The sequence below is a fragment of the Pteronotus mesoamericanus genome, unplaced genomic scaffold (assembly GCF_021234165.1).
Source record: "Pteronotus mesoamericanus isolate MK-2021 breed Mesoamerican mustached bat unplaced genomic scaffold, CSHL_Meso_final contig_130, whole genome shotgun sequence".
NCBI classification, from domain to species: domain Eukaryota; kingdom Metazoa; phylum Chordata; class Mammalia; order Chiroptera; family Mormoopidae; genus Pteronotus; species Pteronotus mesoamericanus.
Window position 1 is genome coordinate 17,612,287 of NW_026555060.1, and position 25,006 is coordinate 17,637,292.

The window sequence follows — 25,006 nt, forward strand, 5'->3', positions numbered from 1 at the left end:
TTCCCAGCTCCCATACTAATATATTAGTAAAGGCCTTGCTTTAGAGTTTCCAAAGTGTTTCCACATAATCATCTCATAAGACCTTCACAACTACCTGGTGAGAAGTCAAAACCTGGCTTATTGGCTCTATTTCCACCTGAGTTAAAAAATGGGGCGCGAGTGACCTGTCTGAAAGCACACTGCTGGCAATGACAGAGCTGGGGCTACAACGCAGGTCTTCTAAAAACCCACTATTCTTTTGCCACTGCCTTAAAATGCTTCTCTAGAAAAATCTCTTTAAATAAGTTGTTAAAAAACTGAGGTTTTTTATTCCATATGAAAATATCATGTGCTACATACATTTGGCCATTGTACTCCACATAGTGCATTGTGCCAGGATAATTTAGGCTGTTACATTTCAGGCCCATCATGCAAGGGTAATATAAAGTTGGACATATAAGCTAAAAATAATTTTGTACCATTTATTGTGTTAAATCCCATTTAGCTAATAAAAAAAAAATGATACCCCGCAAAAGAGCACTAAAGGAGCTTAAATAATTTCTGAATAGCTTGTATTGTATTTTAAGTTTAATGGGGGCCGGGACACCCAGAAATGCTTTCTCTAGTAAACATGACGAAAAATCCAGTAACTTTCTTCTTTGAAAAGAATAAAGCAGTACAAAAGTAATCACGGCATAAAATTAGAGGTTAGTCAGATGTTGTTATTACTGTGTATAACATTCATATTCCTAGTTTCAAAAGAAAGAATATTTAATTTTCTACAGAGTTCAATTAGGAAAAACAATACTAACTTTAGTTCAACTAGAATTATACAGGAAAAAGGCACTAATAGTATATGTACAAGGAAATAGCAAAATTAGAGGTTTTTGTACTATTCTCTTTAATGACAAATACACTTAATAGAACTTTCCAGACCGTATCAGTAACACAGCAACACTGACACTCATGGTAGTTACCATATACAAATTTTAATTTTTAACAGAACTTTTATTTCCCATAGTTGAAAAAAGACTCTAGATCGGGCTTTTTCCTCCTTCTGTTCTCCATTCTCACCCAGTCCGTTACCATACTGAAGCCAGAGTTTACAAAATTAGAGAATAGAAAACAAACCAGGAGAAGGTGTAGAAGCTGAAAGCAGAATAAAATCAATTAAAACACAGCCAGAGCCAATGATTTTAATTGATTTTATTCTATACTTTGATTCAAACAATTTTAAGAACTAGAGAGATTTTAGAGATGAGCAACAAAAACCTCATTTACTGAATTAGGAACTAGGGACTAAAGAGTTAAGAGCATTGCCCACAACAGAAAAAAACTGGAAGCCAACATTGAAAGCCTTGATTGAGTATTTAGTATTAAGAGATTTTAAGTCTATTTTATGACCAAAAAGAATTACCCAAATTAATGCATTAATAGTACTAGCAGCTAAACATAATAAAAACAAGAAATTTCAACTTGATTGGAAATCTAAGAGTTATAGCTTTTAAAAATCTTAGATAGCCATAGCAATCAGATAAGAAGAAATAATAGGCATCCAAATTGGAAAGTAAAACTGTCTTTATTTGCAGATGACATCATAATGAACATGTAGAACCCTAAAGATGCCACCAAGAAACTACCAGAACTGATCAATGAATTCAGCAAAGTAGCAAGATACAAAATTAATATTCAGGCATCAGTTGCATTTTTATATGCCAGTAACAAATTAACAGAAAAGGAAATTAAGAAAACAATCCCATTTACAATTGGTTAAAAAAAAAAATACCTGGGAATAAATCTAACCAAAGGAATAAAAGACCTGTACTCAGAATATATAAGACACTGATGGAAGCAACTGAAGAAGATGCAAATAAGTAGAAGTACATACTGTGTTCATGGATAGGAAGATTAACATTATTAAAATGTCTATACTACCCAATGAAATCTACAGATTCAATGTAATTCCTATCAAGATACAAATGGCATTATTTCACAGAACTAGAACAAATATTTCAAAAATTTATGCGGAACGACAAAAGGTCCTGAACAGCAACAGTGACCTTGAGAAAGAAGAAAAGCATCGGTAAAATCACGCTATCTAATATCAAATCATACTATAAGGCCATAGTAATCCAAACACCATGGTACTGGCAATAAAAACAGACACATTGTCCTGGCTGGTGTGGCTCAGTGGATTGAGCACCAGCCTGCAAACCAAAGAGTCTCTGGTTTGAATCCCAGTCAGGGCACATGCTTGGGTGCGAGCCAGGTCCCCAGTGAGGGGCGCGTGAGAGGCAACCACACGTTGATGTTTCTCTCCCTCTCTTTCTTCTCCCTTCTCCTCAGTCTACAAATAAATAAATAAAATATTTAAAAACAAAAATAGACACATAGGTTAATGGGACAGAATAGAGAGCCCAGAAATAAACCCACAACTTTATAGTCAATATTTATTTGACAGATGAAGCAAGCACATACAATAGGCTAATTTATCCAATATATGATGTTGGGGAAATTGGATAGACAAGTTCATAAAAATGAAACTAGACCATCTTTTTATGCCACACACAAGAATAAAATTCAAAGTGGATTGAAGAGTTAAATGTTAGACCCAAAGCCATCAAAATCCTAGAAGTAAACATAGGCAGTAAAATCTCACACATTGCTCACAGCAATATTTTTTCTGATGCATTTCCTCAGAAAAGGGAAACAAAAGAAAAAATAAACACTATTACATCAAACTAAAGTTTTTGTACAGCAAAGGAAACCATCAACAAAATAAAAAGAAAACCCACTTAATGGGAGAACACAGTTGCTGATCCATCTGCTACAGGGTTAATATACAAAATTTATTAAAAACTTACAAACACCACCAAAAAAAAATCAATCCAATTAAAAAATGGGCAAAGGACCTGAATAGACACTTCTCCAAAGAGTAAATACACATGGCCAATAGACATATGAAAAGATGCTCAACATCACTAATCATCAGAAAATTGCAAAGTAAAACCACAATAATATATCATCTCACATCGTTCGAATGACAATCATCAATAAATGAACAAACAAGTACTGGTGAGGATGTTGTGAAAGGAACACTTTTGCACTGTTGATGGGAATGCAGACTGGTGCAGCCACTGTGGAAAGCGGTATGGAGATACCTCAAAAAATTAACAACAGATCTGCCTTTTGACCCAGTTGTCCCACTTCCAGGAATATGTCCAAAGAAACTCACTCAAAACACTAATTTGAAAGAACATAAGCACGCCTATGTTCATTGCAGCGTTATTTACAATTGCCAAGATACGGAAGCAGCCAAGTGTCTATCAGTAGATGAGTGGATAAATCAACTACGGTACATATACACAATGTAATACTACTCAGCTGTAAAAAAGAAGATAATTTTTACCCTTTGAGACAGCATGACTGGACCTGGAGAACATTATGCTAAGTGAAATAAGCCAGTCAGAGAAAGAGAAATACCATATGATTTCACTCATTTGTGGAATTGAATAAACAACCTGAACTAGCAAACAAAATAGAGACAGACTCAGAGACAGAGAGCAGGCTGACAGCAGTGGAGTAGAGGGAGTGGTTAGGGGATGAAGGAGCAGAGCAAAAAGGTAAAAGGACTCATGGACATCGACAACAGTGTAGTGATGGGGGTGGGGGGGCAATAATAAGGAGGGTAAATGGTACTGGAAAAAAATACAATCACACTTTTTTAAAAAGCTTAGAAATGTGTGTATAAATTAACATTCACATTTATTGAGAATCATTTTTTTTTCTTTTTTTTTTTTTTTTTAAGATTTTATTTGTTTGGGGAAGGGAGAAAGAGAGGGAGAGAAACATCACACACCGCGCGCTGGGGACCTGGCCAGCAACCCAGGCATGTGCCCTGACTGGGAATCAAACCCAAGACCCTGTGGTTCGCAGGCTGGTGCTCAATCCACTGAGCCACACCAGCTAGAGCTGAGAATCATTTTTCTTGACTGTCCATACATGCTTCTTATCTTCAGAATGCTTTTGTTACAAATGTACACTCGCTGATATGAGATAAGGAAGTTTCCAATCTCAAACTGTTTCTTTTGCTTATACTTTGCAGTGTAAATAATGCTTACCTTGGTGAGAGACTTCCCCGGGGAGAGCTTCCTCTGCCAACAAGGCTGCGGCTATTGTCTCCAAGATCCTGATCTGCAGTGTAAATATTTCATAGTTGATAAAGTTGACTCTCACCAGATAAGTTTTAAGCTCTTGCCCTAATTTTTCCTAAAATATACATAAAACCTTTACCACTATCTTTGTAGTTACTATGAAAGTAGAAGACCCAGCATGTTGCTAGTTTAGAATTGCTGAACTGTGGCATGTAAGGTGTTGCCCCTACATGTTTCTGTGGGTATAGAGGCCATGGATTATGTTCTATTCTTTTATTCCTTTCAGTTTTACAGCACAGAAGCGTGGTTTGCATTTGCAGTACTTCCCCTCAGCCACTTTTAATTTCTACGGTTAAAGTAATGAATCACAGCAGTGGACAGCTAATCTGTATGCATATCACAGCAAATCCTTAAGCTTTGTATTTTTTAACACTTTGTATCCCAAAACAAATGATAAAATACCTAATGTATTACACAGAGCCACACACCAACACTAAAATTTTATATATAACACAAACCCTCATACCAAAAATAAAGTTACATATAACAGTAAATATCCAAATTGACAAAAATAAGTAGGAATGCAGAATTCTGTATTCACATGGAAAAAAATTAATTTCTTCAAAATATTCCTGAGGTAACAGAAAACTCTCTGCCTGTAAAGTAACTTGAATTTCCCCTACAGTTCGTTACTTATAAAAAGCATCCTATCTGGCCTCTTTCAAGGTTGTCCTTCCCTTATTCTGAGTAAAGTAACCTCTGACCCTTAAGGGGTAAAGACATGACTGATCCATTCTTGGTGAACTGCTAAACCCATTCCCTTCCCCCAAACAGCATGACTACTTGGACATGTCAACAAATCCTTAAGGATGGAATGAAACAAAGCAAATCCAGCAGCTCATTAAAATAGTACAAGAGGCAAATGCTACAAAATGTCAACTGGTAAAATTTCACAGGATTACTAAACACTGTAGAAATTCTCTAACAGGATTTTTTTAACCACATTTGTATAATGCAGTTTCATGAATTATGCAAATAAAGGTTTAGGCTATTCACAGAATAGCCTAGTGTTATGTCACTTTCATTGCATAGAACTGAGAACTGAACACATCAATCACAAAAGTCACAGAAGACATTGTTGCATTCCTGCCTGCTCATGGCTCTGCTTAAACATTTACATTTGAGACAGTGAAAAAAACACATCACAATTTTGCAGCACAGCATATTATTTACTTCCAACTGTGATTCTTCTGGTAAAAGAAAAAAAAAAAAGGCATGATCCTATATTAAGCACACCTTTAGACTTTTCATATAAAATGAGCCACTGAGGGAGAAATTACATTGAGCAAGAGGAACTGAATTTTAGAGTGTAAATATTCTTGAAAACTCACCTGTCTGAGTGTTTTCAGACTGAGCAATTAGAGCAGCCATCGAAGAATTTGGATTTAACCTATTGCCATACATATGAGACGGTGCCTGACTGAGAGAAGATCCAGATAGGGTATTTGCCTAAAGGAAAAGAATTACAAAGGTAAGTGAATTATATCTGAAAAATAGTAACTATTTTTGCCAATCTACAAATATATATAAGCAAAAATTCATGACTTTCTGAAGAGCAAATTTCATTTTTACTTGTCTTACCATCATGACATCTGAAAAGTTTCAAATTAAAAAACAAAAACAAAACTGTAACAGTCAAAGTTAACTATTCCTGCTTTAATTTCAAAGTATCTGGTCAATACCAAAACCCAGTGGCATAGTAACCATGTGAACACAGGATTAATTATTTAATCTTATTAAACCACTTACAAAATAAGGGCAGGTAGACAAACAGATGTCTAACATGCTTTAGTCCCCTACATCACAGGATGCTAACAAGGTCAAAAGGCCCAACTTCTACTTTTAGTATTTTAATTATTCAGAGTCATATTTCCATTGCTTAATTTAACTCTGTTATTAGTAAAACCTGCACACTACTTTGTTACTTTCTATTTTGATAGACTCAGAAGCCTGAGTGCATTTTGTTTTTATTTTAAAAGAAAGCAAACGGGCATCACAAGTATGTTTTCTATACAATGCAAGGCTAAAGGAATCACAGCTTTGCTCTGACCCCATATAAGGCGCTGCCTTTTTGGCAGGAAGCCAGCTCTTACTAACTGAAGAGCTAGTCCAAAGTTTGTAATTCATTCATGTTGCTAACCACAATTCTGAAGGCCTCTACTGGGACTTGTGCCAAACAAGTGAAAATGAACCCTTAAACAGATGAAGCTAAGGAGGCTGGCCAAAGTCTTGCGTAATCCAGTGTAATAAAAATGCCTTCTTTGATGTGAATGGTTTCTCCCGCTTTCCAAGAATATTATAACCTTAAAATGTGGCATTTTGGAAGCAAATCTCTTGTACACAAAATACTGTTACTCATAGAAGGCTATTAGTAGCCTGAAATACTCTTCAGATTTAATAGGCCACAGATTTTAAAGTAGACTTCTTATTCTTTTTCATGAATGAAATTAAACTTAGGCTTTTATAAAATGAAATCACTGTAAAATTATGTCAGAACAGAATTCTGGAAAATAATTTCAAAAAATTAAAGCACATCTAATATAAAGAAACTGAGTAACAGCAGAACAAAAGATGTGCAATATTTTGACACGTATGGTTGCAAACCAGAGACCAAGATGACATAGTAGTTAGAACAAGCAAAATATTACAGAGAATAAATGCTGTTTCTGCAAAGACTCAGACCCTGACATTGTATTTGGCCTCTATACAACTTATTAAGTATAAAAATTGGACTTTAATTCACAGAGTCTCCTTAATATGGAATCCTGTCCTTGCTTTCCACTGTTTCAAAGGGTGTTTTCATGTCTTAAATTCAGTCAGTTTTTGGGTTTCGTTTTTCCTCTTATTAAAGATATGTATACAAAGCCAATAAGTTTGTACTAAAAAGTCCTGTTTAACCTTCAATTAGCTCTCAGGAAAAGGTAACTTGCAATTTAACCTAAAGATCATACTCGATACTTGCCATGTACTTAGTTTTACATACATAAATTACACAATTCATAAATGAAAATATAGTTAAGATTTTTTTACCTCTTCAGAAGTCAAATACTTGGGAATCTCAACTACACAGAAAATAACTTAGAAAAACACAAAATCCGGAAAAACAGAAAAGACCAGGTGTTACCAACGGCATGTTAAAATTCCAGGTACCTTATACTTAAAAATGCCCTTCACAGAATCAATATACTGTTCCTCTAGACATAATTCTAAAAAGATCGACTAAACATATAACAGATTAGAAATGGAAAATTAATTAGAAAGAAGAAGAAAAAGTAGTATCTTGAGACAGTTTGCTGGCAGGCAAGCAGTAACAGCTGACCGCAAGAGAGGAGAGAGAAAATATGAGCAAGAATAAGTGTATTACAGAGTGTGGTGGGGTGGTGTTCAAAGAACATGGACATCTAGATGCCTTAGCATCTGCATTTTGATTCTTTTTCATGCAATCAACTTTTGGCTGAATCAGAACATTACACCAGTTAGACTACTTGTTTAGTTCCAATTATCAATTTTATGAGCTGCCTTAGTCTCTTGGTAAGAAACAAAAGATCCTCCTCTAATCAGAAATACACCCTTTTCCAGCAAGGGTTCCTTTTGCCAAGGACATTATATTTACCCTTATTACTACAAATTTCCTTTCTTTTTTAAAATTTAATCTTTTTTATATTTTTCCCATTATACCCTCTTCCCGCCAGCAATCACCACACTGTTGTCCATGTCTATGAGTCCTTTTTCCTTTTTGCTCAATCCTTCTACCCCATAACCACCCCCACTTGCTGTCATCTATTCTTCATCCATGGGTCTCTCTCTGTTTTGCTTGTTAGTTCAGTTTGTTCATTAGACTCCACATATGAGTGAAATGATATGATATTTATCTGTCTTTGAGTGGCTTATTTCACTTAGCATAATGTTCTCCAGGTCCATCAATACTGTTGCAAAGGGTAAAATTTTCTTCTTTTTTACAGCCGAGTAGAATTCCATTGTGTAAATGTCCGATAGTTGTTTTATCTACTCATATACTGATGGTCACTTGGCTGCTTCCATATCTTGGGGATTGTAAATAATGCTGCAATGAACATAGGGGTGCTTATGTTCTTTCAAATTAGTGTTCTGGGTTCCTTTGGACATATTCCCAGAAGTGGGACAGCTGGGTCAAAAGGCAGATCTGTTGTTAATTTTTTGAGGTATCTCCATACTGCTTTCCACAGTGGCTGCACCAGTCTGCATTCCCATTAACAGTGCAAAAAGGTTTTCCTTTCTCCACATCCTCACCAGGACTTGTTTAATTTACTGATGACAGGCATTCTGACAGGTGTGCTATGGTATCTCGTGGTGGTTTTTATTTGCATTTCTCTGATGATTAGTGACACTGAGCATCTTTTCATGTGTCTATTGGCCATGTGTATATGTCCTCTTTGTAGAAGTGGTATTTTCACATGTCAATGATGGAAAAAAAGGGAAATTAAGAAAACAATCCCATTCACAATTGCTTCAAAAAGAATAAAATACCTAGGAACAAACCTAACCAAGGACGTAAGAGGCCTGTACTCAGAAAATTGTAAGACATTGAAGAAAAAAAGAAGATAGAAATAAGTGGAAGCATATATCATGTTCATGGATAGGAAGACTTAACATCATTAAAATGTCCATACTACCCAAAGCAATCTATAGATTCGACGTAATTCCTATTAAAATTCCGATGACATATTTCACAGAACTAGAACAAATATTTCAAAAAATACGGAACCAAATTTCTTGATGTAGTTTACAAATTATCTTAGTTTCCACATCACACACTAGGTTCACTACACTAAAAGATTAAAATGCAAAAGTAGCATAACAGCATAATAACATTTGCATAACAAATATCATCAGGAAGAAGATAAACCATCTTTAGCCTAATTTCAAAGCAGAAAAGTATATATTTTATAAAGATGGCAGACAAAAGCAAATTAATAAAATAATAAACTAAAATGGGAATGAATTCTTCATGATCCTAAATGACCAATTTCCCAAAATTTTCTGAATAGGTAAAAATTATCTAGTAGTTGTTTGCTTTTTAAAAAATTACTGCATTTATCTAAATGAGAAACTTTCAAGAGATTAAAGTAACTTTTAAATTTTACCAGGTAGAATTTTGTGGTGTATTAAAACAACTAAACCATGCTACATTAAAACTCGATTTCATTAACATCATTTTCAGTGGGTAATACGAGTCACCAAAGACTCCACAAACATCTGACATTGCTTAGTCAACGCTTCTGAAATGTGTTTTGAATGGTTAATTCTGGGAACCCTTGGTAACTGTTGGCACTGTAGGTAGTGCCAAGAAATCCCCAACATTTTAGTGAAAAGATTCCATAACTTAGTATCAATTAAGGAGGATAACTGAGAGAGTGGGGAAAAGAAAGATGCCTTACTGAGAAGAGCACACACATAATGTCTGGCAATCTGCAGACTCAAAAACCTTTATGGTCATTAATATATGAAAGCACTAAGATTCAGAGGGATGGAAGGATGCCCAAGTGAACCTAAAGAAATCATGGTTATGAAGCATAAAGAGCACTGAAAGCTTTTATATAAAAAATCTGGAACAACAAAGTAAAGAAAACGATATATACACATTTCTCCACAGCATACTTTGGACATGGGTTTTATAAAGTACACTGAAAACAAATTACTAATGTACCACAGGACTGTTTCAGAAGACCTGGTATAAAGACTGGCAATTCTTTCTAGAGGGAAGTATCTACCTTACAACATTTAAATTTTATGTAGATCAGGTAAGGAAAATGGCTATTGTGGACAGATATCCTCCTTGGGTTTATTGGCACTATAAGAATATGAGTTGTCAACACGGAGTGAAGGGTATCCATAATATATGAGTGTATTAACACTGTATTCTGCACTGTTTTTGAAACTTTTCTATACATCTAAAATATTTCAAAATAAGTTACAACAAAAAGAATATAATTAAAAACACACTAGGCACTTGGATTTATCGTGCCCCATTTAAATCAAGTCATCTCAAAATGTGAAAATAGGTTTTAGATTATACCAAGAAAAAATATTTTATAAAATTATAAATTCATATTGCCATAATGAACTTTTGCTATAACTTCTAATACATGTTATCTTAAGAGAGGTTTTTTTTTGGTTTGTTCCCCAAGATTAATAGTTGAAAGGAACCACTTCCCTCAAGATGTTCTATTACACTTACTCTAATAACACTCTTGTAAAAGCCTCATTAAAAGAAGTACAATTATTTTACAAGATGGACCCAAAGACAAGCAGAGTAAGAATAAACTGAACAATTATTGAGGAAAATCTAAGTTACTTTTAAACAAAATATGTTTAGGCACCTGAGTCAAAGAATTCCCTTAGCAAATTTAGAATAACTTACTATGTTAAACATCTAGAAAAATACGTGAGTCTACCAAGGCAGTATTCAAACTCAAAACAAATCTAAGAAATTTAGTGTTTGCTAAGTAGAACAACATACTATATTAAAATATTAACAGATGAAAATTGTATTTCAGCTTGAAATGTCCCTGTTAATAGTTTAACTCTTACATGAAATGTCTGCTTATGATCCCAGAGAAGTTTTAGAAGAGCTTTTACAGAGTGATCTAACTACCAAATTCCTAGACACTCGGCTCATTCTTATTTTTAAAAATATGTTTATTGATTTTAGAGAGAAAGGAAAGGGGAGAAAGAAATATTGATGTGAGGGAGAAACACCAACTGACTGCTTCCCATACATTCCCAAAAGGGGGCCTGAAACTGCAACCAAGGCCTGTGCCTTGATCAGAAATCAAGCCACACCCTTTTGGTGAAGGGGACGACCAGCCAGCCAACCAATTAGCTACACCAACAATGGCTCAGCTCCTATTAACGGAGTTAGCTATGGAAGAAAAAAGGCTAAGTATGTTCAATTTTGTGAATATCAGACTTAAAAGTGGGTATTGCTTTGGGAGACTTATCCCTGCCTTCTCCCCCCAATGCTGGTAAAGGCAGAGAAATATAAAATAAATAAGAAATTTTAGGTTGGAAAGAATAGGACCTGTAGTTAAAATTTCACGTTTAGAAAGTATCATAGCAATATATCATGTAGAGGTAGGTATGAGGCTTCAAACTTCAATAATACAGAAAGAGGTTATATCATGAATTTTTTAAATGCACAATTAACCTGTCAATGAATGTTAAAATCTAATTATTCAAATAAGCTTTTAAAACACAGTAGCTTTTTCAAGCTTTCCAACCCTGACACACTATTTAAAAATACATTTTCCCAAAATTTTGTCAGACTCACCAAATTGAATATTACTTTTAAAAAATTTCTATTTCATATATACTATTAGAAGAAAATATTTTATTATCACGATATCTGTCATAAACTAAGCTGACTCACTTGGGCAAGGTACTGTATCTCTCTGTCTTCAATCTGTAAAAATGGAAGTAATAGCACCTACCTCACAAGAACACTGTGAGAATTAGCTGAATGAATATAGTAAGGGCTTAAACAAATGCCTGGCACATGGTAAGCACTCAAATCTTAGCTTGTTATTCAAAAAAATTTTTTTCATAAATTATTATGGTTTCAATCTTTGCCATTAACTTTGTTAGAGAATATAATCTACCAATTACATTCTGATAACATGGCTATACTTCAAAGATTAAAACATACTTACCTAAGAAAAATTAGAAGGTATAAATATCTCATTATGCAGTAACGTCTTAATTTATATAAGGGGTGGGCTTACAGTTGGTAGTACACAAAACATAGAGAATATTTTGGCATTATTATTTATTAATATTGTATTATTAACAACCTACTTTTGCCCACCCCTGTATAATCACAAAGCAATACTGAGAATATAAAATAAAGATCCAAATATCTTAATGACAATTACTTTATATATTTTTTCAATCTATAAACACAATTTGTTTGACTAGAAAAGCTTTTAGGAAATACTGGGGAACACTGGAAAGTTTTATATATTTGCTAACTCAATTCAAACTTTACACTATGAAATGGATTCTGATGACAGACCCCATTTCCAAGTCAGCTACCACCAGTATGGCTTTAATACTCAGCATGTGATGAGAGATGAAACCAAGTGTGAACAACTTTCAGGTCCCATGAGTAGACTGACTGTTAAAGCTGTCAGGTTCAATTGCATCATTCCACATTATTCAATGCCCCAAACTGCTCCCTAATTGTTAGGAGCTTAACGTATTCAAAACCATTGTTTGGCTAATGTTGAAATGCCCTACCATTGAGTTTCTAATAAAGTAGTGGGGGGGATTAAATTGTAGTTAAATCATCAATGAACATTCACAACTGGACAACAGGACTACACAGAATAACCAACCAATTCTAAGGCTGACTAATTGGTTAATATCTAGTCAGTGTACGACCTATCTTCAGGGGTAAAATTAAGTCCCTGGTACTACAGTGGCTACTGAAATAATTTAAGAAATGAAAAAGACATTAGTCAACAGCTGAACCTAAAATGGCTGAAATTCATATATCTGTTAACATGCTATTATGAGTTTTTAAAGAAAAATTTAATACTATTTTTAGCAAAGGAAGGGCATCAATACGGTACTTCTCACTGGTAACCAAGCTATTTCTGTAACAACTAAAATTAATGATGTCCTATAACAATTATAACATCAGTGTAAAAACCATTAATTCCAAAGTACATGACAGTCTGTAAAGTACTTATTTTCATTTGAACTTCATAACATGCCACATACAGCAGGTAGAACTGATATTTAAAGTTTTCATTTTGTGTATGAAAAAAATGATGCCCACAAACTTAAAAGACCTGTCTATGGCTACACTAGTGAGTAGCAAAGCTCCTGGAACCCAGGATTTCTGATTCACTGTTAACTTCCTTAAAATTATGTCATTATAAAATTATTTATTGAAACTTTCATTCTCAGCAACCAAATCAGGTGAATTTGCCTGGGAAACTGAACCATTTTCTCAAGTAGGATGGAAATGTCATATCAGACATCATTTGAACGAAAATCAAGAGCTACATCTAAGACAACTCCCCCCAACACACACACATACACCCCCACCGCCTGCAAAGTTATGCTACTGGAAAACAAAATATTCAAAGCTGACTGAAGTAAAAGTCTCATAGAAATGTACAAAGCATTAGTCACTAAATTGTGCCTTTAAAATACTTAAGTATCTTCATTTACTAAATATCACATCAACCTTGGAAATTCCTTTAATTCAATTATTTAAATCTATCATTTTTATAACAGTAAGACAATAAATAATGAACCATGATTATCTACATGTAGACTGTATCCAAAAGAATGCAAATATATTAGAATACAATTTTTTTCCTTTATATTCAGCCTTAAATTCTTCTATTAAACGAATCATCTTTAAAACAAAAGCACTTAAAGTCTCCCAAAGACTGAACAGAATGAATATAGAACTAGGAAACAGAAGGGAATTTGAAAGGCAAAATGGAAAATTAATGGCACACCTACAGAAACTAATTTATAGCTATACTCATTATACAACAAGGGCAGAACACATCATTAAAAAAAAAAATCACACAGTAGTTATATCTTCCACTAATGTATAGGAACTATAACTGTAACTATATTGCTGATATCTGTGAAAGAATTATTCTAAAAACAAGCATATCAAACAAAACATAATGATTTAACATTGGAAAAAAATAAAGCTGAGTTATCCAACATTTGTGAAAGATTTTTTCAAATTAGGGTTGCTAAGCATCAGATTCTCCCTCCCTACGCCCTTAACACAAAACTTTACAAACATCTTTCTTTTTCTTTTTTTTTTTTTCAAATTAAAGGCACAAATCTATTTCCAGTTTTAATTTATACTAGCTTTCTAATCTTACCTCCCTGACTACTTTGCAGGGAACAATTCTTGAGACAGCAAATAATCCAAACAAGAAGCCTATCTATCTTACTTAAAACCAAGGTCAGAAAGATCAAGAATGACCTCTGAATTTTTATCCTGCTGACACCAAGCCAATCACCAAAAACTATTACTTTCATTAAGTTTTTTCAGAGGAAGGAGAGGGGGCAAAATGTTATTCAAGTTTAACATTTCTATTCTCTGATTTATATACTTTTAAAATATTTGCCTGCTAGTGTCATGGTTTTCTTAATAACTATAACAAGACTTCTTTAATTACTTTTTAAATATTGATCATTTGAATTTACCTTATAGCATTGCTCTCTTAATTTTAAATCAACTACCTATAAAGAAACCCTAAATAAAATGCTAGATGTGATTATCTAAACATAATGACTTCCATGATTAGAAAATAAGCAGGGCCTACGGGAAAGTTAAACCAGAAATAAACTTTCGTCATTTTGAAAAGAAAATTCGATTACCAGGTGCACCACAATGCTAAGAGTTCTATCTAAATATTCAATTTATTCTAAACATTTTTGTATCCTTTCCCTTGCACATTGCCTAGAAAATTCACTTTTTGCACATTCAATACCAATACTATTGTCTCAGACAGCTAAATTGAAGCAGTTCTGCTCTCAGTTCAATTGAGAGGTCAACGTGCCTCAGTTGCCTGGAGACTGATGGTTGCTACAGCAGCACTAGATAAGCCAGGCTAAATAAGCTCCAGCTTGAAGACAGAAAGCCTTTACGGCTGGACAGAAACACAGATGCAGTTGTCTCAGCATGCAGCATTTGAGTCTAACTGGATGATCGTGTTTATAAAAGACTCATCTTACTGAAACATGGAAAGAGGATAAACCGTAAAGATTTTAATTGGACTGAATCCTGGATTACTTGCAACTATGATTTCTTTGTTCTTTAGTTGAGTCATATGTTGAGTGGAATTTTCCCTCTAGCTATAAATTTCGCTTTACCACCACTTCCCCCATCAACCTCCCTAACACCAACCCCTAAAACCACACACATAATAAATGAGAAGAAATGAGATTTTTGCTTAAATCAGCCTGGAATTAACCAGAGAGTAATTAAAAAAGACTTTTATGAAGAAAGAAAAGAAAAATGTGCATTGGAAATGTTCATGTGAGACTTTTGTCCAAGAATATAAAGCTATCAATGCATATGGCTACCTTTAATTAAAATTAAAAGAGATAAAATAAAAACAGATAAAACTATTTGTCCTTTCACTCTCTTAAACCTCAAGCCCCTATTATTATGGCTACTTCACTCAGGGTAATGAAATAAGCTAAAGAACAACTCTTCCTAAACCAGTCACACTCCTTTTATTCAGGCTGAGAGGTTCACCAAATAGTTAACTTTCATTTTGAAAGATAATACCACTAATCACGCCATCGATTTTCTGTTCTGAATTGTCTGTTGTTTATTCTAATACTTAACCTAATTATAATGATGATTGTTTATACTGCACCATTATGTACTTTGAAAATAACAATGCTGTGCTTTGATGTTAGAGAAAATACTTGGAAAAGTGAATACATTCTGAAGGCCCTACAACAGAAATTATGAATATATACATAAAGCGTAAGTTTACAGCAACTTACAAATAACTACTTAACTAGTTATTTGTAATTAGACATTTATCACTGTTAAAATTTTATCAAAATGTTAACACACTACTAGGGCTTTGAATAAAATGAAAATAAGAATAAAAATATCAAGAATTCCAAATAAAGTAAAAAATACGTACTTTAGGAATTTTAAATTATTTCCTTTACGGAAATGTGGGGGTGGAGGTAGGCTGGTGTACGGGTGTGTATGTATATGTGTATGTGCACAGCTTTGCCCATTTACTGTCCTTTTTATGTATTTCAAAATCATGATTTTTCTGATTTGACTCTTGCTTAAATCATTCCTGCAGACTACGTAACCTATCCAATTACAGATCTAAAGTGGAGGAAAAGGACAAAAAAATGCAAAACCAACCACACAGTAACCATTATTTATAATATTTAGGAACATTCCCCTTCTCTCCTACTAGGAGGAAAGCTGCATTGTACTTAAAGGGATCATTCACTCTTTATATTCTCCTACACTGGTTTATAAAAACTTAGCAGATATTCAAACATTATTTGTGTGGTTTTTGAAATTATAAAATAATTTTTTAAAATCACAAGTCCAACATTGGTTCGTAGTTCTTTTAAAAAGTCCACCTTTTATTGATAAAAAAGAAAGAATAAAAGCTCTCCCCAAAATTACTATTTTACACTGTTAGAAAAAAATTTAGAAACTCAGAAATTTAAAATAATCAGTTGGTGCCTTTGTCTTCTCTCATGAGTATCATGTAAAAATGTCTATGGCATCCACTAACATGTCAATACAAATTGAGATGTTTTATAAATTCCTGTAAGAAGCACTATTTCATTTCTTTCTCCTCCAATCAAACTCCTTTCAAAACTGATAACCCATCTTCATATTACTTTATAATGTACCTGAGTTGTAGCAACAGCAGGGGTTGCAGATGATGCTGCTGATGGGGACAGAGCTCCCACTTGTTGCAAATGCCCAGAAGACTGCTGAGGTAAATGAGAACTGGAAACAGGAGTACTAGATCCTGAGCCAGACACTACATTTGGAAATGATGCTGCTACATCATTGTTGTTATAAATACCTGAAAGAAAAGAAATTTTATAACTTAGCAGTCAAATTTGTCAGACACACCATATCAATCAATAAGTCAGAAGACCCACATTTTCTTCTGATCCCTCCCCCACTGACAAATTTTACTGGTGCTGGTAAAAAAAAAAAAAAAAAGTGCCAATAACTAACTAACTAAATACTGATTTTCATAAAATACTTGGCCTAAAATAATCTGTCTCTTTATATATCAAAAAAATGGCTTTGCTAATAGAGAGGGACCACATCAGGAAGTGCTTTGTAAAAGTAATAACAAGGGTTTTAGGAATTCCTAAGAGCAATGAAATATTTCTTAAGTACAAAAATAAAGCAATTAGAGTTGCAAAGAAAGCACCAGGTTAGCTTTTCATGCAGCTACTGGGACCTCAGAACTCATGATTGAGAAGAGTTGAAATGGGAACAGACTTTTATTTTATAAAGGTCACCCACACTACAATGTAGAAAATAGAGTAGGACTAGACTTGAGGTTCAGAGACCAATAAAGAGGCTGATGACACTGAAGGACACGGCTGTGAAAATAATGAATATAGGTACATTCTAGAGCATTCAGGAGGTAAACGAGAATGAATGACTAAATGGAGTGTACAAGTGGGGGTCTGGAGGGGGATAGAGGAGTAAGATAATCATGATGTGAACTACTAGGTGGTAGTATCAGTCTCTTCAAGGAACAAGGACACAGTGGCACCATGGTAAAAACTAGAAAGGGGGAAATGATAGAGTGGAAGCAATTCATTCTTAAAAAGTAGATGGGAAGCAGATGGAGAGGGATAATGAGAAAAAGTGAAAGAAAACAAGGAGTTAATGAAAAAAAAAGTTTTTCTGTTTTGTTTTGTTTTGTTTTGAAGGATGGGAGATCTTGGGTGTATGCTGATAACGAAGAGCCCACAGAGAAAGGGAGGTTCTTTGAAGATCAAGGTTGGAGTCAGGATTATCTATCACTCAGCAGAGTTCTCAACCAGACATGATTTTGCTCCAAATAAGACATCTGACAATGTCTGGAGACATTTCTGGTTGTTAAACTAGGAAGTGCTACTGATACCCAGTAGGGAGAGGCAATCGATACTGCTGAACATCTTGGAATGCCCAAGACAACTCCATGCAACTAAGAATTATCTGGTCCTCAATGTCCACAGTATAGAAGCTGAGAAATCCTGTTTTAACTAAGACTGTTGGGAGGGTGGGAAGAAATAAAATCCTAAGAACTTGACACTGTAACTAGAGGAAAGCAGGAAAAAAATTACCATAAAAGTAGGTTGCAGTTAAAAAATCTTTTTGAGAAACTACAGCCCTCGAAGGCAACAAGTTTTTATATCAACAGTATAATTTACTTTGTTCTAAAGAATATAAACATTGATTCATAATAAATAAAAGCACCTACAATCTTCAAACCAGGGGAATAAAAGAATTGGGACATCATAAAGGCCTTACAACTATAATTGAAGCTTCTAAGATATCTACAATTTCTCCAGAAAAAAAAACCCATAATTTATTCATTCAACAAATACATCCATTACACAAACATCTGAGAGCTCGCTGTTTGCCAGACATTATTCTAAACCCTGGAGATACAAAACCATTCAAGATATGTGGTCTCCACTTTCAAGAAGCTTAGCAGAAAAAAAGATACAATTACAAAAGACTGTGAAGAGTGACAAAAACATCCTCAGGGGGCTATGAGTGCAAATAAAAGGGAATCTCTCCCAGACCTGGAGTGAGAGGGAGGGGGGTGGGGGGGGTCAAAAAAACTTACTGGAAGAGATAAGTGTTAAAGTTAATTTCCAAAGGAGCCACAGAACAGAGGCACAGGCTGGTTTCAGGAAGAAACATATATCGGAGAGCAAGGTAAACTCTAAGAACTTAAAAGTAGCATCTGAATACATTAAGCAAGAAATTAGCCCTGCTCCCCCCCCCCCCAAAAGCAGGATTTAGAGCAGGAGGAACATTTAAAGTTAAACAAAATTTAGAGACAATAGGAAACCACAGAAGGATTGTAAGCAGCTTTGTGTGGTCAGCCCTGCGTGGTGTGGCTCAGTGGATGGAGTGCCAGTCATTAAACCGAAGGGTCACCAGTTGAAGTCCCTGTCTGGGCACATGCCTATGGGTTGCAGACCAGGTTCCCCGTTAGGGGGCGCACACATTGATGTTTCTCTCCCTCTCTTTCTCCCTCCTTCCCCCTCCCCCCAAATAAGTAAGTAAATAAATAAATAAGCTTTGTGTGACCAGATTGGTGTTTAAGCAAATCATAAATCTATGGCATAGGCAGAGACTAGACTGTGCAGGATATTTAAATTAAGACCAAGACAGCTATTAAGGGTTGCTACAATAATACAGATGAGCAAGAAATAGAGATTAATAAGGTAAAAACAGTAGAGAGACATTACAGAGACAAAGTTCATTGAACTGGTAACTAATTAGACCTGAAAATATAATATGTTTCTTAAGTACCAGTAAGTGGACAGGAGAGCGGTGATACCAATCACTGAAGCAGGAGTAGCAATTGAGAATATCCAGTATTTGGCTACTATGTATAGGTCACTAGCATAATAGCCCAATGAGGTAAATATCACTCTCACTTCACACAACAGAAACAGAAGTTGACAGAACTAAAGTAACTTGTGGCATTTGCAGCTCACTGAGATTTGGCTGATGAGGGTTGGGGGTCAGGTAGTAAGGAGGTTTCCATATCATAACTCACACAAAGCAGACTGTCAGCAAATCAACCAGTGGTAAAGCAATGAAGAAGCGGCTGGCTACCAAAGCCACTCACAAGGGGTTCCCTCTACTGGAGGGGTGAAGAAACCTCATGCTACAGGCTTGGTATCATGGCACTCCATGAAATTCTGATTTGCAAACTTCCCTTTCAGCATCTTGTGCAAAAAATTCCTTAGGACTTCAAAACAGATCGACATTTCCAGAGTGCAGCTATCTGTGCTTTGCAGAAAGCAAGTGAGGTCCAAAGTGGTTGGCCTTTTGAAGACACCAACAATTATGCAAACATGCCACATACGTAGAGAATGCGCTTAAGAATCCACTAAGGTGGGAAATATTTCATTCTTACTTTTTTTTTTCTTTTTCCTGTTATTGGTAGTTCTAAACATTAAGTATTTTTTCCAAGGGGTCAAAAGATATGTAAGTACAAGGGGATTATAGGTGGAAAATAGGGGAGAGAAGTAATTAACTGGCAGATTTTTTACTTTCATTTTTAAAATACTAATACAGAACTTCTGGTCAAGATGGTGGCATAGGTAAATATGGCTCACCTCCACAGACGACCACATCAAAAACACAACTAAAATATACCATATTTTGCTGTGTATAATGTGCTCCTGTGTATAATGTGTGCCCACGTTTTTGGCCCAAACTTTGAGGGAAAAAAATCTTCTGTTTTAATTTTATCTATCTGTCTATCTATCTATCTATCTATCTATTTATATTTAGATACTTGTTTTTTATATTATAAAGGAATTAGCATTTATTTCTGTATGTATTATGACACAAAGAATCTTATGTAAATTACAAAACACAACAGATACAAGGTATTTCAGGTACTTCCCATTTTGAGGGAAAAATAAGGATGTACAATGCACATCCTTATTTTTCCCTCAAAAATTTGGGCAAAAGAGTGTGCATTATACACAGCAAAATATGGTAGAACAACCATCACTTAGAACCATCAAAAACCGAGTTGAATGGAACTCTGACAACTACGGGATTAAAGAAACCACATCCATCCAGACTGGTACAAAGGGCGAAGACACCGAACATTACATGAGGTGGAAAAAAATTTGGGAGGGGTATCTCAGAAGCGAGGAGTCCTAGACCCTCACCAGGCCCCCCAGCACAGGTTTCCAGTACCAGAAAGATAAGTCCCCATAACCTCTAACTGCAAAAACTAGTGGGAATTGAATTGGTATTAGAAACTTTTGGAGTTGATGGAGCTCCATCAACCTGGCTATCACTGTTTGTCCCTACCTGGAGATCCCCTGACTCTGTCCCACCCAATATACAGGCCCATTCAGGCTGTGAACTGGGAGTTTTCCATGCCAATGGCTGGTCTTGGCTCATGCTTCACAACTTCCTAAATCCTCTCAAACAATCAAAGCTGCCTCAGTGAGCCCTCAGCCTCCATACCTATTGCTAAGTGGCTCCAGGCCCAGCACTAGCATCAGCCAGCCCAGATTCACAGTTTGGCTTTGCCTGGGATTATCCAAGCCCAGCACAAGTAGCAGCCATCTCAGATTGCTCTACAGTCCAGAGAGGGTGGTCCCAGGCAAAACACAGGTCGGGGCTGACCTTGACCTGTACCACCTGGGAAACCCCAGGGCCAGCACACCCAGTGGACAATTACAGACCACGTCAGAGTACCACCACCCTGCCCCTGCACAGCTGATCCTCCACAAAGGGTGGAGGTGGGTGATCAGTGGTCAGGGTCAGTCCTTGCAGCAGACTGGCCTGAGAAAATCCCTCCTATTGACCTGCCAACACCAGTCAAGGCTCAACTACAAGGCTCACACAGAGGGCACACCTCAAGTACTCCACTTGGGTGATGGGGAGGCTATGCTACTGGACCCTACAGGACACCTACTATATCAGGCCATGCTACCAAGACAGGGGTGTCCTAACAGCTCTACCTCATACATAGACACAAACACAGGGAGGCTGCCAAAATAAGAAGACAAAGAAACATGGCCCAAATGAGAGAACAGATCAAAGCTCCAGAAAAAGAACTAAACAAAATGGAGATAAGTAATGTATCAAATGCAGAGTTCAAAACACTGGTTAGAAGGTTGCTCAAGGAACTTAGTGAGGACCTCAACAGCATACTAAATTAAAGATCCAGTCAGAAATGAAGGATACACAAATTGAAATAAAGAACAATTTACTATGAAAAACAGTAAAGTGGATGAAGACAAGAATCAAATCAATGATTTGGAACATATGGAAACAAAAACAACCAATCAGAAAAAGAAGAAGAAAAAAGAAACAAAAACCCAGGACAGTGCAAGCAGCCTCTGGGACAACTCCAAGCGTATCAATATTCATGTCATAGGGGTGCCAGAAGGAGGAGAGAAAGGGCAAGAAATTGGAAACTTATTTGAAAAAATACTGAACAAAAACTTCCCTAATTTGGTGAAGGAAATAGACATACAAGTCCAGGAAGCAGAGAGTCCCAAACACAATGGGTACAAAGAGGACCCTTCCAAGACACATCATAATTAAAAATCCAATGGTTAAAGATAAAGAGAGAATCTTAACTGCAGCAAGAGAAAAGCAGTCAATTACCAATAGGGGTGTCCCATAAGACTGTCAGCTGATTCCGCAAAAGAAACTTTGCAGACTAGTAGGGAATGACAAGAAATAGTCTAAGTCATGAAAAGCAGGGACCTATAGCCAAGATTGCTCTACCCAGGAAAGCTATCATTTAGAACTCAAGGGCAGCTAAAGTGCTTCTCAGACAAGAAAAAACTAAAGGAGTTCATCATCACCAAACTATTATTATACAAAATGTTAAAGGGACTTATTTAAGAAAAAGAAGTTCAAAGCTATGAACAGTAAAACAGCAATAACTACATATCTATCAATAACTGAACCTTAAAAACAAACTAAGCAAACAGAAAGAACAGAGACAGAAGAATTATGGTTACAGAGAACATTTTGGTGGCTGACAGATGGGAGTGGGGTGTCAGGGAATGGGTGAAGAGGTGGGGGGATTAAGAATTACAAATAGTTAGTTACAGAATAGCCATGGGGATGTAAAGTACAGTATAGGAAATTGAGTTGCCGAAGGACTTATATGCATGACCCATGGACATGAAGAAAGGAGGAGGGATCACTTGAGGGAGGTGGGATGCTGGCTCGCAGGGGGCAAAGGGGGGTAAATATGAACAACTGTAATAGCATAATAAATAAAAAATAATTTAAAAATACATGAATGCAGGCATATAAGGCATTAATGCAAATCAAAATGTTTCAGTGAACAAATTTCAGCAGTTCAACTTTATAACAATTATATATAAACCTGTTAAATTTTCTGGGCAATGCCAACATTTGGATTTTTTTTTTTAAACAAGTACACTTCTTATTGATGGCAACTAAATGGTGTTTGTAGCATTTTTATCATACAGTAGATTTCATCCATTAACTATACATTCTGAATTGTCCTATGCCATTTCTGTAAGTTTGTTATTAAAGTATATTAAACTATAAAAAAGAAAGTAAAGTAACTTGCTTAATGACCTAAGCTGGTAGAAACAGGATTCAAACTCACAGCTGTCTGATTCTATAAATGAAACCATCTTCTACTATAAGTGTGAGGTTCAGGTTGATCATCATGGTCTTTGAGATGCCTGCAAAACACAGAACTCTAGTCTAGCACAGGATAAGATGAGCTTAAAACTTGGCAGAAAAATCAGGTAGGCAGATAAGATTTCAAGAATGAATGAATAAATGAATAAAATAAAAACTCTAGATTTCAAATTTCTCCTGAAAAACTGAAGCTATACCAACACAGGATACTATATTCTGAAATAGCAACAATCTGCCAAAGCTTTGGCTAGACATAGATTCTTTAATTCAAAAGAGTCCTGTCATTTCTTATTTTTCACTTTTTCATTCATTTACGTTACCTACCTGACCCCAATAAGTATCTGATTTATAACTCCTGATATGGAAGTGGGTCAAAGCCACGTAATGGAAAAATGAGATCTTCCTCTCTCTAAAAATAAATAAATAAACCCCTTTTTTAAAAAAAGGCACTGAAGATCACAGAGAACAGAAAGAAATTCTGTCTTCAAAGAACATAGGAATCTCATAACAGAACTAGTAAGTATTCATAAGCTTTTTACAATTTATATGCTATTTCAATCCAAATCAAGGTGACGTTCATCAAATTAAGTAGAATTGAGTCCTGCAATGCACAAGCTCTAGGAAAATAGCCTGAAATTCATCTGTTCAGGACAGAGAACAGAAACCAAGATGCAGAACGATACAGGGCATGACAGTGACACAATGATTCATTCAATCATTCATTCACCTATCCATCCATCTAGCAAACAAATATTTATTACAGATCTATTTGAAGACAGGCACTGTGCTAGGAACAGGGAATTAAGTGGGGAACAACACAAACAAAATCTCGAGCTCTGCAGGAATTTACAACTTAATAAAGAAGGCAAACATTAAAACAAACAGGTGACTGACTATAAATTGTGACAAGTCCTATGATAGAAGAGAAAAGGGTACCATGAGAGTGAAACATTAGGAAGCAGAAAAGACCTGTCTAAAGAATGACACTAAAACAAAGCCCTAAAAGTTAGGTTGGTATGTGAGAGTTAAAGTAGAAAAGCTTGTTCAAAAGACAAGGGAAAAAAAATAGGTGCTGTGCCTAAAACACATTGAAGCGAGTGGTAGAGGGCAAGGTTGGACAGAAGGAAGGGACAGATCTCACAGGACCTTGTAAACCATGTAAAGATGTTTACAGTTTATGTTAAGATTAATGGGAAGAAACCAACAGCAAAGAACATGGCTTAAGTTTTTAAAAGATCATCCCTCTAACTGCTATGTAGCAAATGAACCGAAAAGGAGACGAGTAGAAACAGAAAGATCATTTAGAAGGCAATCTGACAATTTAGATGAAAGACTATGTCCCTCTGGACTATTGTGGTAATGGTACTGAACTTGGAGAAAGTGAGAAGCTAAAAGTTGGAATCACCTAAACTTGATAATAAGCTTTTGATAATGATATTTTATAAATAAAGAACAGTATTATGAATGAATCCCAGGTTTCTGGCTGCTATTAGAAGTGACATTTACTGAGATTTAAAAGAGAAAAAAGCTGGTTCAGGACAAAATTTTGAAGACTCCCAACATTTCAAGGGTAGTTAGTGGAAGAGAAGTTTGTAAAGAAAATTGAGATCAGTAAGGTAAGGAAAAAACCATGAGTACAGTGTCACGGAAGCCAAGAAAAAAAGATTCTGAAGAAAGAGGGCGCACATCAACTGTATCACATAATGCTGAAGGTTAGTTAAGAAACAGGCTGAAAAATACCTATTGGATCTGGAAACACTGAGGCACACAGTAAATAAGGATGAACACTACAGTGTGTGCAGAGACAAGAAAACATTGTTTAGACCCAAGCTTTTTTTTAGTACGCCCAGTGCAGTGACAGAAACAGCTATGTAAG

At 35.5% G+C, this 25,006-nt stretch overlaps 1 protein-coding gene across 8 annotated transcripts in view; it reads right to left on the reverse strand.

Annotated features, from left to right (window-relative positions):
* The window catches only part of MLLT10 (MLLT10 histone lysine methyltransferase DOT1L cofactor), a 226,009-nt gene that overhangs the window by 14,375 nt on the left and 186,628 nt on the right, over nucleotides 1–25,006 (reverse strand). For all 8 annotated transcript variants that reach the window (XM_054592868.1, XM_054592860.1, XM_054592850.1 and 5 more), the window contains 3 exons: nucleotides 16,620–16,798; nucleotides 5,525–5,642; nucleotides 4,101–4,173 (listed from right to left, as the gene is read on the reverse strand). In XM_054592868.1, coding sequence (XP_054448843.1) covers nucleotides 4,101–4,173; nucleotides 5,525–5,642; nucleotides 16,620–16,798 — 370 coding nt within the window. The remainder of the gene's footprint in view (nucleotides 1–4,100; nucleotides 4,174–5,524; nucleotides 5,643–16,619; nucleotides 16,799–25,006) is intronic.